Consider the following 19,654-nt stretch of genomic DNA (forward strand, 5'->3'; position numbering starts at 1 on the left):
TCCATTCAGATATGTGACCGAGTGGATTTACGGGTTCTGCATAAGCAACCATGAGGGAGTCAACGCTATAGAATGGACTGCACAAACCATGGATGGGCATGTTTCGTTCTCGCGCAGCCACAATTGCATGCAACACATGGGATATCGAGTGAGTCAAATTCCTTGCATGTGCATTCCTTCGTATGGAGGTTCACAATATCGTCTAATCGGTTATCCTGCACATGGATCCTATAACAATCAATCGGCTCAACTCGATATCGTTTGCCCTTGTCACACTCAATTGTTAATTGGTTTTTACAGTAGTTCGAGTGTGACATCGTTCGAGATGCCCAATAATTTCTCGGTTCATAAAATCATGACTGGATGAGGCCTTGAACAAGTTTCAACAAGCACATTATGGGCAGCTGTCGATATTCTTTGGTCAATGAATTAAAACACTCTGCACTATTGGACGTCATGTTATTGTATTTTCGTTATGTTTGGTAAACACACACCCAACTCTCAAGACCAATATCCTCCCAATATTTCGATATTGCACCATTTCGAAAAGTACGTAGTTGGTCACAGTGTGCTTGGAACTCTGATATACGAAATGCTCTGGTTGCATCCTTGAACATCCCAACAATTGTGTTGTCCTTAAAATTGGAAAGAATATTATTTTCTAGGTGGTAGGTGCACAATCCATGAAATATTGTGAGAAAAACCGCACGAATGGATTGCCAATAGATACCGCTCGATCGAACACAAACACCAAGTTAGGGGGTTCTCCAATGGCACACTTCAAGTTCGACATAAACCACTTCCAAGCTCGATCAGTTTCATTATCCACTATGGCATATGCTAGTGTGTAAACTTGGTTGTTGCCATCCATAGAGACGCCGACCAACATGGTCCCTTTATATTTTCCTTTCAAATGCAATCCATCAACAATTATCATAGGTTGACAACTTGAAAAACCTCTAACACAAGGTCCTAATGCCATAAACATATACTTAAAATGGACATCATTTTCAAGTTCGATTTCAAACTTTGTACTTGGATTCTCCATTTTTAACGCTTCATCATATGTATGTAAAACAACGTACGACTCTTCTGGAGTACCCCTAGCGAGAGCATAAGCGGTTTCCCTTGCATGCCACGCCTTATCGTAACTTATGTTTACGCCGTACTCTTTCTTCATCTCCTCAACGATGTGACGAGGTTTATAAACACGTCTTATGCCTGTAAACTTGTCTTTGATTAGTTCACCAACTACCGCAGCTGTTGCTTGTTTATGGTGATGATTTAAAATTCCAATAGAACATGTGTGAGGCCGCATATACTTCGTAATCTTAAATATGTCACTCTAGAATTTTCACTGCACGAAGACTTCATTTACAATTATCCTCTATACATTTAACAGTAAACAAAGACTTAGTTGACTTCCTTATCTTATATTCAAAATTATTGTTTATGCACAGAATAGAGAATATCATTTTTAATCACTCTTACTAAAAAAAAATTGATCAACTTTAACATCTGTCTTAGATGAAGATGTACCAGGCATAATCAATTCCCTTCTACGACATGAAGATATGGAATTCAATCCTGCTGATCTCTCAGTAACAACCACTATAGGTCTATGCACCTTTGAAGGACCAGAGTCCATAGAATTCAATCCTACTGATCTTTCATTATCAACTACGAAAGGATCACGCTCTTATGAAGGACCAAAATCCATAAAATTCAAGCCTGCTGATCTCTCATTACTAAGCACAAGTCCGTTACATTGAGTTTCTCTTTCCAAGTCCACTGCATGAATGTTGTCATTGTCTATTGATAATATTGATAGTTGAGTGTTCATAAACAATGGAATATCACCATCTTCTCGATTAAGCTCATATGATGCCTCGTATTGTCTGTTTACACCTATACCATCATGACTCATATTCACATTTTCGTCGTGATATGATTTTAGTGTTACATATAGCTGAACTCTAGAAAGATCGTCCCGACAAAGAAAGAAGTAAACATCATCGTCATTCCGTATGTAGTATGGAGGGGCTTCAAAGTCAAGCTTATATTTAACTCTCATAATAACATCAAACTCTGAGCAACTTACATTTGCAATCCTGTAAATGTGAGCTTTAAGTTCTTTATACTTCAAGGTAATAGGCACAACGATTCCTGTTAGCTCGCCTCCAACATACAAATTTTGGTTCTCATCCCAATGACCTTCGTATCAAATTAGTACACATTTTCCTGTCATCCTACAAAGCAAGAGAACATTTTTCTATTAAGCAGATAGTAATACACATGGATCTCTCTCGCTGTCGCTCCCAAGTGCTCTCGCTCCCAATTTCTCTCGCTCTCGCGCCTCTTGCTCTCACGTTGTTGCTCAATCTCACTCTCTCGCTGTCGCTCTCTCCACCTTTCTTGTTGTCGCTCTCTCTCTCTCCACCTTTCTTATTGTCGCTCTTTCTCACACCCCTTTCGTTATGCTATTTACAATGTCTATTTACATACCTTTTTTGAGACCATGTTTCTACAAACACCAACGAAATCAAGTTCAAGAAAAGTATGTTCCATTCTGAAAACTTCGTTTGGTTCCGAAAAACTCTGCTCTGGAAAACCTCGTTCAATAAATCTCCGTTCAACAAAATGGCAGTTCAAATGAAATTTAGATTTTAAAGAATTCACCATTACATATTTAGTTACGTGTTAACGATTTTAAGTTGTAGACAAATATCGTGAAAATTGTCACATCAATCGTATAGTGACAAACAATCTCATCACAATTGAAGATAGACAGACAGTGAAAGCGAGATCCAAGTAGCGAGAGTGAGACGATTATCAGGGGCAATTCATGTAATCTCATACCGTGATGACGTAAGCAGAGGGTCAATTGACATTATTTTTTACAAATGGGTCATTTGACATTTTGGAGCAAAAAATTTGGGCATCCGCACAAATTTCCCCACAAACTCCTTAGGTCGAACAATGAGTGGAGCTCACAGCTTTGATCCCCAAACTAAGGATGAAAACTAAAACCAACCAAATTGAAATAATTGTCATAATCTAACTGAATCAAATCAATTCTATTTTTATTGAAGCATTCGTTCAGTTCGATTTAGTTTAAAATTATTATTTTTTGAACAAAAAACTAGAGGTCGAAGGATCAACAACTAATCTCATGGAACAACATACCTGAACCCTATGACATTTAGTTTTAAATCATAGGTAGGTGGCTATCATAGATTGAACCTATGTCCCCTTAGCCCTTTGACCTTTTATTTTTATTTTTTTAATGTTTCCACTACCACTAGTCTAATCCAAGATGGTTACATAACTAATATTCTTAGAGAAATTGACATTAGGATAAAATTGGGCTTGCAATAGGCTAATTGTGTAGTTAGGAGTGTGACAAAAAAAAAAAAAAATCTAATGTAAACCAAACTGATCCGTTGGGATGGTTTGTTTTTTTTTTTTAAGTATAAAATTAGACATCTTTGGTTTGTAATCAGAGAAAACAAAAAATTATTGGTTTGGATTGGTTTTAGAAAACTAATAAGAACCAAACGAAACCGAGTGTATATATATACTATTAAAAATAAATTCTAACCTTAGGTCTATTTCAGTAGTTTTAGTTTATTGTGATGCATGTATATTTGTTGTTTATAAAAAAAAGATCCATTATTATTATGGTACATGTATGTTTGTTATTTAGAATAAAGCCAAGAAAATAAACAAGAACATCCAATTTCAATCTATAAAAAAAGAAATAAGTTCAATTATAATTTGAAAAAGAGAAAAAAGGACTCATTCAACATAAAAATGAAAAATTAGAAGAAAAGAAAAAGAAAAAGAAAAGACCAAAAATAAAAAATCAAACCGATAATAATCGGACCGAATTAAAATCAATCGATTGATTTTATTCTTTTATTGGACATCAATTTAGATTCTTTCTTCTCAATTGTCCCAAAATCGATAAAACTAAACCGATTTCTCCTAATACTTGCCCTTAAAGAATTGTATTTGGGATGATTATGAGAGGGGTGTTAAATTGGGTGTTGAAGCCTAATTCATTGTTGAACAAACGAAGGGATTTCAATAGTATCCTAAACCCATCCTATTTGGTTTTTAGTTTGTTTTGTTTTCTTATCATTCTTTTACTACGATTTTCAATTTTTTAAGGAAACATTCGAATTCATGGGCAAATTTTAAAAACATATTTTTTAAATCATTTTTTCAAGTTTTCGAAATTTAATTTAGATATTGAAAGCATCCTTAAAAAATTGACAATAAATCAAAAAACACATAGATAGAAACATTATTTATAAATTTAACTTTTAAAAACGAAAATTCAAATAGTCATCGAACAAGATCTTTATTTTAATTTTTTATTTTAAAATTTTAAACTTACAAACACAACTTCTGATCAATTATCCACTTTTGAATAACTTTTCAATATCTAAATTAAAATTTTAAGACTTGAAAAGAACAAATGCTCTCTCAATTTTCCAGCTCTTATATAGGCATGCCTATGATTAAATGCTTTTTCTTCACGTGGATAGTATAATTCACCTCTACAACAACCTAAGTATCCTTTTATTTGTGGATTATAGAATCTACAAGATAATATTTTTCTATAAAAATAACGAAGTAAACCTTTACTAATAGAAATAAAATAAAAATAAAATTATCTAATCCATATACTTTGAAGTTTGCTCAATTTCAGTTTCCATATTTTATCTTTATTTTATTTCTATTAGTAAGGATTTACTTCGTTATTTTTATAGAAAAATATTATCGTGTAGATTCTATAATCCACAAATAAAAATAAAATATAGAGAATGAAATTGGACGAACTTCAAAACACTTCATTGTAGATTAGTTGTCCAATTTTAGTTTATGTACTTTCAATAAATCTTAAATTTAGTCTTCATTACTAACTTATTGTTATTTTTTTTATTAAAAAAGTTATCTATTAATACTTTTACTATAAATTTTGAAAACATATTCACATATTATATTTACTTACATGAAAATTATTATTATTATTTAACAAAGTTTGGTAAAAATTAACTCTGAGAGACTAAATTTAGGATTTATGGAAAGTACAAGACTAAAATTGGACAATTAAAAGTACAATGACCAAAATTGAACAAATTTAATTTTAGAGACCAAAATGTTATTTTAACCTAGAAATAAATACCAAATGAAATTAACATTATTCTACTTTTTTTTTTCATGAGTGTTCGGACCAACTTACGTGTATCTCAAATAATCTCAAGGAACAACCTGCCTAACCTTATAAGTGATAACTTCCCATTCAACCCAAATATATTATAAACCACATGTTAAAATCACAAACAATTATATGTTTTAGTTGGTAATACTCTTTCGACCAATATACAATTATGCTTTCCATTAGATGCTACCACCGATATATGAGTGTACCTTCAATAATCCCAATACAATTATTGAAATATGATCAATATCGAAGAATCTGGTGATGGTCCAATATACAGTTAGCTGTGGATGGTTTAATTATTAATTTGCTTTGAAAGCAACTATCACAGGATAATTCATTAGATTGAAGAATCTTTTGATTCTTCAATGAGTGTCCACTTGAATTCTCAATAATTTCTTCTTATCATTATAGTCTCTGGATGACCCAATCTATCATGCCAAATAGCAAATATATCTTGATCATGAACTTCAAGTTCATTGTTGCATATATTTCAATTTCTCGTATATGAGTATAATACAATTCAAAAGATAAAACATACAACTTTTTCAGTATACATTTTTCATTTGAGACAGTAGAGATAATATATAGATATTCCACATTATTCTTACTATCAGTCTCAATATGATAACCATTGCAACGTATATCTTTAAAACTTATGAGATTTCTCTTTGATTGACTAGAGAACAATGCATTGTCAATTGTAAATTTTATTCCTCTAGGAAAAATAATATTTGCTTTTCCAAAACCTTCGATCAAGTTTGCAGAACTTGATATTATATTTACTTTTATTTTCAACATTGTCAATTTGGACAAGTATTTTTTATTTGTAAGTATTGTGTGTAGTTGCACTGTTTGTAAGACATATATTTTTTTTTGCTCATTTTTTAATCACCAAATATATGAAAATGATCCATGTTTATTCACTAAAAGAAAATTATTACAATAAGAAAAACAATACTTAAAATATACAAAAGTTACTAAAAAAACATGAAGATAGGTAAAAGAAAACAACAACATTAAGGTTAGATATTCTTAAAGTCAAAAGAAACGCTTGAAGTTCCATCAACTGTGCCTATCTTCTCTTTGGGAGGTTTAAAGAAGTCTACCACATCCAAATTTGTCATATGGGATGAGTCAAATATGTCATTATTCTGGTATGCAAAATTTGCTTCCACATTTTTCTCATTTTCCTTCAGGAAGGCTTGATAAAAGGCCAGTTAAGTGTTTTGACGTACAACAGATACGTGACCAATGCCCAGTCATTCTGCATTGGAAACATTTATTTTCAACACTCTTTAAACTCTTATCTTGTGGAGTTTTTCCTTTATGATCATCATTTTGTGTGGTTCTTTTGAAATTACCACCATGAAAATAATAATAATAATTTCTTCTTCTGCCACGATCATGACCTCGACCACGATCTCGACCATGGTTATTAACATTCACAGGGAATGATGTTGTTTAAGTTAGTCTAGATTCATGATTCTTAATCAATAACTCGTTATTTTGTTCGGCCACGAGAAGACATGAAATTAGTTCAGAATATAGTTTAAAACATTTCTCTCGATATTGCTGTTGTAGAGCATATTTGAGATATGAAATGTAAAAAATGTTTTCTCGTGGAATTGTAATTAATACATATCTCAAATAACTCATTATTTGAGATATGTATCAACATCAATAATTTTCTCTCCACATAACAACAATTTTGTTTAAATAATGCGGAATTATAATAACTTATTTAAAATCTTATAGTCTTGAATGCATTCACTCATAACGAGCTTTAGGAAGAATAACTATTTTTTTTTAATGATCATACATTTCTTTCAAATTTTTTCTACAAGATACAGAGATTTTTTTATTATAAGATACTCAATTTTTAATCCCTCATAGAGATGATGACGAAGAAAAACCATAACTTTGGTTTTGTCCTCACTGAATGTTGTATTTTCTTCTTTAATTGTTCCTCACAAGTTCATAGCATCTAAGTGAATTTCGGCATCAGGTACCCATGGTAAATAATTATTGTCATTAATATCAACGGTTGCGAATTCTAATTTTGTAAGGTTTTTCATGACAACATTATTACAAAATATTGTATTTATATTAGAAATTTAATATGTACTAAATATGCACAATAACAATTAATTTATTATTATAATAAAGAGAAAAAAATCGACTTACCTTTTGGACTCAGTAATGGAAGCAACAGGTGCTTATTATGAAATTGAGGAGCACAACAGATATGGAAAAAATATAATATAATAATGTGAAAATTTAGTGAAAATTTGAAGTGGAATTCTCACCAATGTGTGTTATTTTAAGATCCACCAAATGACAGTATTTATAAGCGAAGTGACAAGTAGGATGTGGTCTTATATTCCATCCCATCGAATAGAACATTGACATATAAGTTGCTACTACATGAACACCAAACATGAATAATTATAAGCACATGGACAACATAAAGATTGATCACATGACTTTTAGAACACTAAACAATGAACATCTATTTATTTTTATAATATTTTTTTCTTTTTATAAATACATTTTTCCTTATTTGAACCACACTATTCTTGCTTCATTTGCTATTATACCATAAATGCCTCACTAATAATTATTAAACTTATCTATAGTTTAGTCTACATCATGATCTGAATTTGAAATTTACAGAAATTGATCCTTAATTTCCGTTGATATATTTCTTTTGCAACTAAGAATGAGTAAATTAAAAAAAAAGTTTTTATACAAAATAATATTTAAAGGAAAAATATTTTATTAAAAAAAAGATTCAACACAATTTTTTATATTTGTTAAGAAACACCATATATATATATATATGAAGAGATATTTTCTTCTCATTATTATTAAAAAAAAAAATCTTGAAATTTCCGGTTTAAATGTGTTTAAAATAAAGATAAAATTGAAGGCACTCAAACGAGAGACAAAATAATATTTTTATTATGTGAATTCCTCCATTTAAGAACATCTAAGGAAGATGTTAGAAAAAATAGTTTCTAAAAAAGATGGTGTAGAAAAATGAAACTTATTTAAATTAAAAATAACAAATTTTCTGGACAATTTTTTCCTTTTTAGTATTTTATTATTATGTATCTCGAATAAATATATATGTCAATACTGGAAGGTTATTATGGTAATCTTCAAATAATATAAAAATGTCTATATAATGCCACTTATTTGTAAATATTGAAAGTTTCCAACATTAATGTAATATTATGTCCAATTTTTATGTAGAAACCCGAGATTTTAACCAATTTCAAAATGGGTTAAAGGGCCTATTAAATATAAAATAAAAAATTTAAGGAAGTATTACACACATATAGAAAATTTCAACAACTTATTAAATGCATTTTAAAGCACCGTGAATTATTAAAAATAAAATAAAAAATTTAGAAATTTATTAGACCTTTTCAAAATTTAAGAATCACATCAAAAAAAACTTTTTATATGAATTTGTGTCTTTGATACAAAGTTCCTGGATTTGTCATTTTGAAATGAAACTCATGTTATTTAATAAATTTTGTTGATTATGATGGTGGTGTTGATGAAGAAGAAGCAACCCCATGTTACAATTTTTTTTTTTTTTCTTTTTAATGTTTTTGTGTACAACTAGCAATGGAAATGGAATAATAAAGGGACATGATTTTCTTTTAATACTAAAGTGGGGGAACAAAAAGTTTTTATTCAAATGTGTGCTATTAATATCCACCATTATTATCATTATTATTGTTATTATTACTAAAATCCCTTCGCTATTCTTGATTTATTGTCATGTATATTATTGATATATCACCTAAACATATTAGATGATTTGAAACTGAAACGGAATGAAGCTCTCACATGAAGTAAAGTGTACATATCGAAAAGCATTGTAAAATAAGAACAAATTAGAAATAATGAAAAAGATTAATAATGAGATTTAAAAAAAAAAAATTCATATTTACAAATTCTTTGTTTATAGGGAGAAAATATTCCATTACTAAAATTTACAAGAACATGTAAAATACTTAAAGTTAAAGTATCGTTCTTGTCATTGCATTTGAATCTTGTTTCATTTTAGTCAATATATTTTTAAATATTTAAATTTAATTATTGTATTATCACACGTTTTAAAATTAGTCTTTACTTTTAGTTTATTAAAATAAAATAATTTTCGTTTAATTATCTCTCTATAAATTTTAGAAATATATTCACATATTTTTATTTTAGATGAAAATATTAATATTTTTTTTAGGACAAAGTTGAAAATACTAATAATTATTATTTAATCAAGTTCGATACAAATTAAATTCAAACCAACTATAATGACTAATTTCGAGATTTATTAAAATTACAAAAAACTAAATTTAGACATTTAAGAATAAACCTACTTGGACAGAAAATTTTTTAGTACCAGAAGTATGTATAGTCCTTCCATTTATTGGTAGCGATGTCTATCTTTTAAAAATAATTTGGGGTCCATTAATATTGAAAAAATATATTTTCGAAGATAAATGTCTTGTATAAATGTACTCTCAAGATTAAAAAATCTAAAATTTTTCTCCAAAGTTGCAATCATTTAGCCAAACCAAGTGGTCCAACCACCATATATATAACATGTCAAGGAAGATTTTTTTCTTTAAAAAATGCATTATTATTATTGACTAATTGAACTAACAAAGTCAGACCGCAATTAAAAGAAAGATAGTTGTAATGGATGATACTTTAAGAATTAATAATTAAGTATATAATAACATTTTAAAAAATATATAAAAATAACAAAATTTATCTGTGATACTCTATCGCTAATAAACTCTTATATCTGCAATTTTTTTATATTGTGTTATATGATATATTTACAACTACCACTTAAAAAAGGTATAGTCCAATCGAAATATTAAATATTCATCGATATGTCTATATTTTAATAATATTTCTACATTTTTATAGCTTCAACATCAATAAATTTATTTTTATCATAAGAAATTCATAAAACATAAAAAAAAAATGTTATTTTTTATTTTTTTAAATTTTTTTTTAAAAAAATATCCATGGATATCAACATACTGTTGTGAAGAAGCAAAATAGAAAGGAAGAAAAAGGGAAGAATGGTTGGTATGAGAATGGCATTGCATCGGCCTTACCTTTACCTACCCAAACGCTCAATAAGAAATAAAGTGATTTTAGATTCACTGTCTTACCAACCCCATTTCCCACCATCACCCTTCAAAACCTCCATCTCTTTCGCCCCCTTTTACCTTCAAAACAACACAGATTTGCCTCTCAGATTACACTACACTTTCAATCTCCGACCATGGGCGGCCGCACCGTCTTCTCTTTGGCTGAGGTTGCCTCTCATGACAATCGCAACGACTGCTGGTTGATCATTGAAGATAAGGTGTTTGAACATTTGTCAATGTGCCTTCAATTTCTTTTCTCTTTGATGGGTTTCTGTTTTTTTGCTCTTTTTTGGATCATTCTTATCTTGTTTCTAATTTATATGGTTAGCACTCCACTGGGTCTATTTGATTTTGACTGATGGAGTTTCATCGATGGGATTACTGTTCTGTGTTCTGTTTGATCCTGAATTGGGCTTCTGACTCTTACTTTGGTGTATGTAGACAAGTTTCACTGAATTTTGTGGGTCTCCGGAGAAAGAGATAGTTCTTCCAGCGATGTTGTTAGATTCTTTGTATCTTCTTTAGCCTCGGTTTCTAGGCTTTTTTGTAATTATTATTGGCTAGGTCTCATTTTACTTGACTGGACTGTCTCTTCTTTTCTCTTTGATGGGTTCCTTATCCTTCTCTTGTTTTTAGCTTATATGTTTAAACATTCCACTTGATCTATTTGATTTTGGCTGATTGAGTTTCATTAATGAGATTACTGTTCTGTGTTCTGTTTGATCCTGAATTGGGCTTCTGAGTCTTTCTTTGGTGTATGTAGACAAGTTGTTCACCGAATTTTTGGGTTCGTGAAGCGAGAGAAATAATAGAATTGGCAAGAGAAAGAGAGAGTTCTTCCGGCGATGTCTGGTCCATTGCTAGATTCTCCTTTATTTCTAGACTTTTTTGTAATTATTGGTTAGGTATCATTTTACATAATTAAAGCCCTTTGTAGTTCGGCTTCCTTTTCGTTCTTTTAATGCCTCAATGAAAGTCAGGTTTTTCATTAAATAATAATCTACCTGTTCAAGCTCTCTGGTTTAAGAGTATTTGACTTCCCATCCATATATGATGTTTACTTTTAATTTCTGTGGTAGACTGGTAGGCAAACAAAATTACATGTTTTTCTCTTACCTTAAAATTTTGTTCTCCTCTTTCTCCCATATCAGATTTGCATCCAGGCTTCTTGGCTGCATATTGTTTGTGGTGAGACAACTATGGAGCAGTATGAATGATTATTTAGCTCCACAAAAGATGTCTTTTAAACCCCATTTGGCAACCATGGCTTTTGATTTTTAGTTTTTAAAAAGAATCTTATTTCTTCTCAAATTTTTACGAAGTTAAATACTTGAACCAAATTCCAAAATAAAAAACAAGTTTTTAAAAACTATTTTTTTTAGTCTTTTAAAATATTAGTAAAAAGTAGATAAGTAAGCAAGAAATTTAGAGGTAGAAGGAGTGTTCATAGACTCAATTTTCAAAAATTAAAAACTGAAAACCAAATGGAGTCGTATATTACTGATTAAGTTTTGTTTAGTATCATTTTCATTCAATTCATGCCTTAATCCAACAGGTGTATGATGTAACAAAGTTCCTAGAAGACCATCCTGGTGGTGATGAAGTCTTGTTGTCAGGAGTTGGTATGGAGAAACAAACAACTATAACTTTTCACTGAAATATGCACCTAATAAGATTTGTTTAAAATACCAATGGTGGTTCTTCACATGATGAAATCTTGTTATCTACAGGTAAGGATGCAACCAATGATTTTTTCGACGTTGGGCACAGTAGCGCTGCTAGAGCAATGATGGAAGAATTTTACGTAGGCGATATCGATAGCTCAACTATTCCTGCAAAAAGAACGTACACTCCTCCAAAGCAACCCCTATACAACCAAGACAAGACACCAGAGTTCATTATCAAGGTCCTCCAGTTTCTTGCTCCCCTGATAATTTTGGGCTTGGCTTTTGGCATCCACCTCTATACCAAAACAACTTAAACATTGAAACTATATCTTTTTTTTTTTTTTTTTGAAAATTGGTTCATTTTGTTCCAATGAGTATACTTTGCTTGAAACTTGTTGTATGATGCCACTAAAGAATATGTCAACTTCCTTTGTTCAGCATTTTCTTCTTGTCTTTCTGAGTCTGAAGCTTACTTTCTGTTGTTTACTGTTTGCTTGCAAAAATTTATTGGGAGTAAAGACCATTTCTTCTATGGTTTTTTTCTCCTTGAACTTCATTAATGCACTGACTTCTAGTTTCCCAAGGAGATGAGACATAATAAAATTTGAGCATGTGTACCGTACTTGTACACTTACACCTGTTATTTCATTTCCCCCTCTTGATCCTGAAAACTACATGAGAAAACATTTCTTTTAGTATGACAATCGATGAAAGGGAAGATTGAATCTCTAATTTCAAGAAGGAATGCATGCCAATTACCATTGAGTGAAGAACATTTAAAGCAGAAAATTTTTAAGTAGTTATAGGTGTTAGAAGAAATGTAGAGCAAAATTGAAAACTAAAAAAAAAGTTGAAATATTCTATTGATCATCGTATTTTGGATTTTGTTCAATTTTAGACCCAATATTTTCATTTGTCCCAATTTTCTAAAGTATAGTCTAATGTTAGTTTATTTTGATTTTCAAAAAAGAAAAAATGGGTCTTTTTAAATATAAAAAAATATTTAAAATTTTTTACATTTTTCGGGATCTTTCTATTTATAAAAATTTCCGGTAAAAAAATCGTTATTAGCATTCACTTTATATATTCATACTTGCATGAAATTTATTATTATTTAATCAAATTTAATAAAAATCAATTTTATATGACTAAATTTAATACTTATTAAAAGTACATAGATTAAATTAAGATAATTAAAAATATAAAAACTAAACGGAATGAAATCTAATGTATATGGACCAAAATAATATTTTAACCTTCTTTTAAAATAATCCGTTAGAAGATTGAGATTAGATTAAAAATGACGATGAAATGGTTTAAAGAAGGCAAGAAGTCTATATTAACATTTCAAAAATTATCTCAAATAATCCATAAAAGTTTGGAATTAATATGTTGGGGTTAGTAAGATTCTGTTTGAGGTCTAGAATTGTGAATGTGAAAAGTGAAAAAAAAAAAAGAAAAAGTGAAATTAATTGGAAAATGTAAAAAAGTAGAGATAGAAGAGAAAATGAAGTTGTTTGATAAATGTGAAAAGTTAAAAAAAAAAAAAAAAGAGTTACTCGATACATGTGCAAACTTCAGTTGAATTGTTTATATTAACTTAAGAAGTTGGTGGTCCAAATAGCCCATAAAAATGCAAAAAAGGGGCAGGAAAAAGAGAAGCAAATAAAATCATATTGAGTTTGTGATGATGAAACTGTTCTTTATGGATTATTGAGATAATTCTTGAAATGTTAATCAAAAAATGAAATCTAGTGATAGAATCATTCCAAACAGAAACATTCCAAACAATAGCATGTTGAACCTTTAAGAAAAAGTTGGTCTATAACATTCAATACTATTGAGATTTAGTTACCAAAAACATCATCAACAAAGAAGAGTTCTTGGCAATAGTAATCATTTACAAGTTACAAGTAGATTGAAATAAAGAAAAAAAGGAAGAACTTGCATTATACTTAACAAAGAAAAGAGACTCTGCATTGCACCAAGTGATGTAAATTGGAACTATTCTGCACTTGTACATGTTCTTTCAATCACTTTAGAATCTGTCCTCTGTGAATGTTTTGATGGCGAACTCGAACCTCTTGAAGAGCTATGCCGAAACAAGCTCATTTTACTAAATTTCCTTGAGAAAGAACTCATGAATTTACGAGAACTGGACTTCTGCATGTCCCTCCTCATGCAAACATGTTCTTTCTCGAGATCATTCAATCTCATCCTTAGCCGTGTCAGTTCAAGTTTTAATTCGCGGTTTTCTCGTCTAAGTGATGCATAGTTGTCTCGTGGAGACATTGCTGCACTCAATGCACCACTGCTAATCCGCCACGACTGATGCGAAGGTTTGTAGTCTTCGTCGCCGCAAGAATTCGACAATGCATTACGAAGTCTTAGTTGCTCGAAATACAGGACTTGAACCATGCATTGGAGAGGAAGGCGCTCATTTTGAGCCGCATGAGCACTGGCCTCCGGTGAAAGTTTCTGAAAATCTATTAGTTTGCAAAGCTTCTTCTTGTCTAAATCTGGTAGACCTTGATGAGCCTGTGGTAAACCAAAAATAAATCATTCAATCATAATGAAAACATCAAAAGACATACAATTATAGAACTTGGTGCAGCATGTGAGATATTGAAACCATGAAGAATTGAAGAATAGCCGATTTAAGAGGTTCAACTTTAATCTTCTTCGCGGACTGTCAAAGGGTCACAAAGATCTCCTAAGTTAATTTGACATCTAAGAGTTTTTCTTATTAAGCTCACTCGAAGATTCAAATAGACGGCCGCCTCTGAGTAGGTATTACTTAGAGGCCGTGGACCTTAGCCAACGGGACCATCCTTTGGGAGTTAGAACCAAACAAAAGTATTCTTCAAACCCAGTTAACAAGGCCAAATTATGGTGTATACACTTATATACACAAGAGTCACCTTTAACAGTCATGAATGGTTGGTCCAATCTACTCCAATGATGCTCTAACTTAGGGAGGAAGCTTTTTGGCTTCAAGTGTTTTGATTTCCAGAGTTATCACTCAATTCAAACTTAGTCTGCAGGAAAAGAGATCATGATGGTGAAAAAAGATGCACATACGTACTTTAAGATAGATATCGATGGCTCGATATAATCCATCGTGGATGGTTCGTGCATGTGAAGGTAAGGAATCTGCAATGACCACGAACTTTGAAAGCTTGAGGTTTGCATCAGGGGCAATTTCAGCAAGGTAGTTGTCCACTAGTTTGGATACTTTAAACAATGCACTTTGAGATGGCGAACGAGGACTATCCGATTCAAAAACAGAGGCGTCGTCCATTTCTTCCTCACTATCGTCTTGTTGAGAGAAGTTTACCAAAATCCTGTGAACTGTGTCAACATCAAATAAAGTATCAGCTGAATGTTTGAAGGATGGAATCAGAAGGTCATCAAGAGTAGCAATATCCAACTGGGATCCTATCCTTCTCTCGAGGTCGAGTCTGCAAGCAACAGAGCAATCAAGCATCACAGCACTCCTCAAAAGCCCGAAAAGGAAATTGATTGGAACAGCCAATTTTTCAACTGGCAAAAGGCTGACTATTGTCTCGACAACAATTTTTTCTTGACCATTTGACCCTGTAACAAAATCAACTTTTGTCTGGCCAGATGGGTTCCATAAGCTGGATTTCTTTGTCAACTCTCTTTGAGCATAATTCACCAAGGATGCACCTATGCTCTCAGGACGAACCCCTCGACATTTCATGGCAGTAATGACTCTTTCGTACAAGTCGACACGAAGAACAGAGATATCTTCAATCCACCAGTCACTATCACACTTGGCCTGCTTGCTCATGTGAAGTCTCCCTGAACTGCTATACTCCAAGCGTGAGAAGCTTGAAGCAATTTGCTCTGAACAAGCCTTCGATGCTATTGCATCGATGCAGCGGCTAACTACTTTCAGCTCATCGGCAAGAGGGAGTAAGTTCTCACATTGCTGCAACACTTCAACACACATTTCAAGGTTCTTGGAGACGATGCTCTCGAGATATTCTTCAGCTCGCGAACCAAGATTATCCTTTGAGAACTCTTCAGTCATTTCAAGATAATCAGATATACAACATAGCTGAGCAACATTTCCCGGAGTAATTTCAAAGTTGATCCCATAACAGAATTTTGCTGCCAGCTCAAAAGACTCAGCCCCTCCTGGTAGATTGAGAAGCTCCACCTTCGAGATGTCAGAATCTCTATGCTCTGCAACTAACCTTCGAATCCGCCCACTTCGAGAGACGAGAGGGAACTGCATTTAGTAATCGAGTTAAACCAGACATTCATTAGGAACTATTGATTTGAGCTAGCAGAGGCAGAACATGTGTTCAAGAAATAATCTAAAACTCTAATGGATTTTTCTGTATATACAATTACACATGAATGCTTTGTCTCTACAAGTTTAATCTGCAACGAATTTTTGCAGGATGAGAACACATTTTTCAGAAAACTACACTAAGAAACTAAATAATTCAAGTTCTCAGTATCACCTTATGCAAGGAAAATGTCACTCCAGCCACTTCTATTGTAATATCGCTAGGAACATCACGAAAAATCCTACACGAACCAATAGCCAATTATTCAAACGAAGAAATGCTTACATTTGCTGAGAGGATTGATAATCATCATCAATTAGCAGTTAGCACCCACCTAGAGTTTCCACAAATATTTAGCACACGGCACAGTAAACAACATTGTGTAGCCAAAATATATCTAGAATTTCAATATAGCAAACATGTAGTCAACAAACCAACGCTAGAGATGGCAGTCAATCAAAGCAGCATATAGATCATCTCAAAACACTCAGAAGCCAGAGCCAGGTGAGACATCAATTGATATACCATAAACAAATCCCAAACAGGACAGAACTTGCTTGCATAGAAAATCTCCAACTTCAGTGAAAACCAGCACATGTCGACTCCTCAGAACATTCAAATTCAAGGGATTGTAAGAAAGCATGCTTTCATCGAGAGAAATGAAAGAATATACAAGGACATAAAAAAATAATTACAGATAAGGACTCCAATCCAAAACATCTAGACCAAGCTCAAAATTCAAGGGACGACCAGAAAAAACTATTTAGACCAAATAACAAGCACCCACATAACAAAATTTCAGAGATCCTGAAGGGCTAGAATAGCAGAAAGTACAAAAGAACAATGACCAAAATGGCAGCATTACACCATAGGTAGTAGGATATAACCAACAACCCAAGTTAGCAAGTACACACAACAGCACAAAATCTAAATTAACATGTACTCAAGAGGTAGCTAATGACTATAGATACCAAAAGATCATCAAAGATAACAAACAAACAAACAAACAAACAAACAAACCATTCATTGCAACGGTGGCGCACAGACTTGGCGAGAGACAACTGTTGCTGGAGCTGCAGCATGTTGGTTCGGTCCATTCGGAGGAAATGAACCGAGGGAGATCAAAGTAGAAGGTCACTAGGGGAAAAAAATCGATGGTGGGGTTTGGGAAACAGAGAGTGTAAAGAGACAGAGACAGAGATAGAGACCCAGTTGGGGAAAGGTGAAGAAGTTCTTTGGCCATTGTCGTCAAACAGGTGGAGTGCATTTTTGCAAATCAATAGATTGCAATTGTCCAAAGCAATGGGACCTTATTGGTGGGTCATGCCTTTGATTAACACTCCACAAATTGTTTGCAATCCCATCAAACCTTACTAGATTCACTAACTTTGTGCCTTCTTTTTGGGGTTTTTTTCCTTTCCTTTCTATTTCTTTTTTCTCTGTGATCATTTCCTCCCTGTTTGAGCAGGCAAACAAGCGCGATAAAGGGGCAAGAAAATCTGCAATCTTTGAATGGAAAAGTCAAAAATCAATTCCAAACTGTGAGATCAAAGAATCGATAAAGAAAGAATAAATAATTAAAAAAAATGAGCGGGAAAAAAGTCGTTATTTAGTTTGACAAATTATGATCTCATTTTCAAACTCTTCTCCTTCAGCCTTATGAACTGTAAAAAGAAATCTTTTTCATCTCTGTTTTTTGTCCATCCAGAATTTCAAAATATCACTTAGGTCCTCCAACTTTACTTATTACCATGCCTACCCAAGAGCGAGTAACTAAAAGTCAACCTTATAATTAACACTAGATGTGTATATAGGTTGGGTTGAACATATTTTTAGAATCAACACGAAAATTCGGGTTGATTAGGTTGACAATCCAAATAACCCAAATAAAATCTTCAACTCAACCCAACCCTTAAAATTCAAGTTATAACTTTTTTTTTAATTAAAAATATGTAAATTTATATACAACAACGACTAATAACTAAAATCGCATAAAATTCAAATGTTAAATATCAAATATCTATAATATTTATTGCAAATTTTAAACAAAGACAAATATCACGACAATTTTAAAAGAAAATATTAAAAAATCACAAAGTAATGAATACAGAGTAATCAAACCTTAAACAAATATGTATATATATTATTAATATATATAAAATTCAGCTTGGGTTGGGTAAACCCAAATTTTTTTTAGCCAACCCACAACCTAACTCAACTTAACAAAAATTAGAAAAAAGTAACCCAATGCAAACCAATAACAAAATTAACCCAATCCAACCCTTACATTTTTAGTTGGGTAGTCCGAATTGGGTTGTCAGATTATTTGAAAATCCCTACTTGCACAAATACTACATCCACCTATATATTTTTTTTCTTTCTACCTATATTTTTAAAAGTTTTAAAAAAATTGAAAATTAAAAAAAAAAAATTGTTTTTGAAAAGTTAGGTTTGTTTTTATAATTTGACTATGCATTCAAATCTTTATAGAATAAATTAGATAACGATTCGATAATAATGAAATTAAGAAATAAATAAATATAACATCAATAACTAAAAACTAAAAATGAAAGCGTTATCAAATGTGATCTAAAAATTGAAAACGCGTGAAATTATCAAGTGACTTGTATAATAATTATTAGACTAAATTATAAAAAGTAGGACTTTTCTCCCATTTAAAAAAATATCTAAATCCTTTTAAAACATTGTAATATTATTATTTCATAAACGTTTCAAAACTATTATAGTAGTAGAAGTTTGTTAGAATGTTTGATGAAAATTGGAATCGATAATAATATTGTCGAAACCTAAAATAAAAATTGAGACCTAAATACTATCACATTCATTTCAGTGGTACCATAGACTCATGGTAGGTCCTCATTTCTATTCAAAATTTTTATTTGATTTTTACTCCCAGAATAGCTATAAAACATTTATAAATGGTCGAGATTAATATTACAACTAAAAAAATGTGATTTTGTATACAAAAGGATAATTAAGAAGTTAAGCTTTTTTTTTTTTTTTTTTTTTTTTTTTTTTTTTTTTGTAATTTAGTCCAATTATTAATTTTCTCCTAAAATTATTTCTACATATTTTGGAAAGGGAAATTCCACCAAAAGTATAGGCCCATAGCCATAAGCTTTGATTTGATAGTTAAAATTATAATTGTGGTTGTAATTTTGCTTCTTAGTTATATGTTGTAATTATTGATTAATTGGTAACATCAATTTGATAGTTGACACTTCAAACTAA

The 19,654-nt window shown here is 31.4% G+C and overlaps 2 protein-coding genes across 6 annotated transcripts; one reads left to right on the forward strand and one right to left on the reverse strand.

Annotated features, from left to right (window-relative positions):
* The first annotated feature begins 10,301 nt into the window (after positions 1 to 10,301).
* Positions 10,302 to 12,520, forward strand: LOC120078782 (cytochrome b5, seed isoform). Of its 3 annotated transcripts, XM_039033088.2 has the most exons (4): positions 10,302 to 10,631; positions 11,177 to 11,260; positions 11,969 to 12,035; positions 12,144 to 12,520. In XM_039033088.2, exons 1-4 carry the CDS (start codon positions 10,548 to 10,550, stop codon positions 12,392 to 12,394), a joined length of 486 nt encoding a protein of 161 aa, XP_038889016.1. In that variant the 5' UTR covers positions 10,302 to 10,547; the 3' UTR covers positions 12,395 to 12,520. The 3 variants fall into 3 exon arrangements, with proteins under 3 accessions (XP_038889016.1, XP_038889018.1, XP_038889019.1); XM_039033090.2 differs by lacking the exon at positions 11,177 to 11,260; XM_039033091.1 differs by lacking the exons at positions 10,302 to 10,631; positions 11,177 to 11,260 and adding an exon at positions 10,638 to 10,846.
* A 1,365-nt stretch (positions 12,521 to 13,885) lies between these two features.
* On the reverse strand, positions 13,886 to 17,925 carry LOC120078050 (Phototropic-responsive NPH3 family protein). 3 transcript variants are annotated; one of them, XM_039032236.2, is made up of 4 exons: positions 17,423 to 17,925; positions 16,577 to 16,643; positions 15,166 to 16,338; positions 13,886 to 14,618 (listed from the first exon to the last, which is right to left on the reverse strand). In XM_039032236.2, the coding sequence occupies exons 1-4, from the start codon at positions 17,497 to 17,499 to the stop codon at positions 14,085 to 14,087; spliced, it is 1,851 nt and encodes a 616-aa protein (XP_038888164.1). In that variant the 5' UTR covers positions 17,500 to 17,925; the 3' UTR covers positions 13,886 to 14,084. The 3 variants fall into 3 exon arrangements, with proteins under 3 accessions (XP_038888164.1, XP_038888166.1, XP_090169946.1); XM_039032238.2 differs by having other exon boundaries at positions 16,577 to 16,736; positions 17,423 to 17,584; XM_090313820.1 differs by lacking the exon at positions 17,423 to 17,925 and adding an exon at positions 16,737 to 17,256.
* Between the last annotated feature and the right edge of the window lie 1,729 nt (positions 17,926 to 19,654).

Source organism: Benincasa hispida, chromosome 5 (assembly GCF_027475165.1).
Source record: "Benincasa hispida cultivar pf3 chromosome 5, pf3_genome.v1.1, whole genome shotgun sequence".
Classification (NCBI taxonomy): Eukaryota; Viridiplantae; Streptophyta; class Magnoliopsida; order Cucurbitales; family Cucurbitaceae; genus Benincasa; species Benincasa hispida.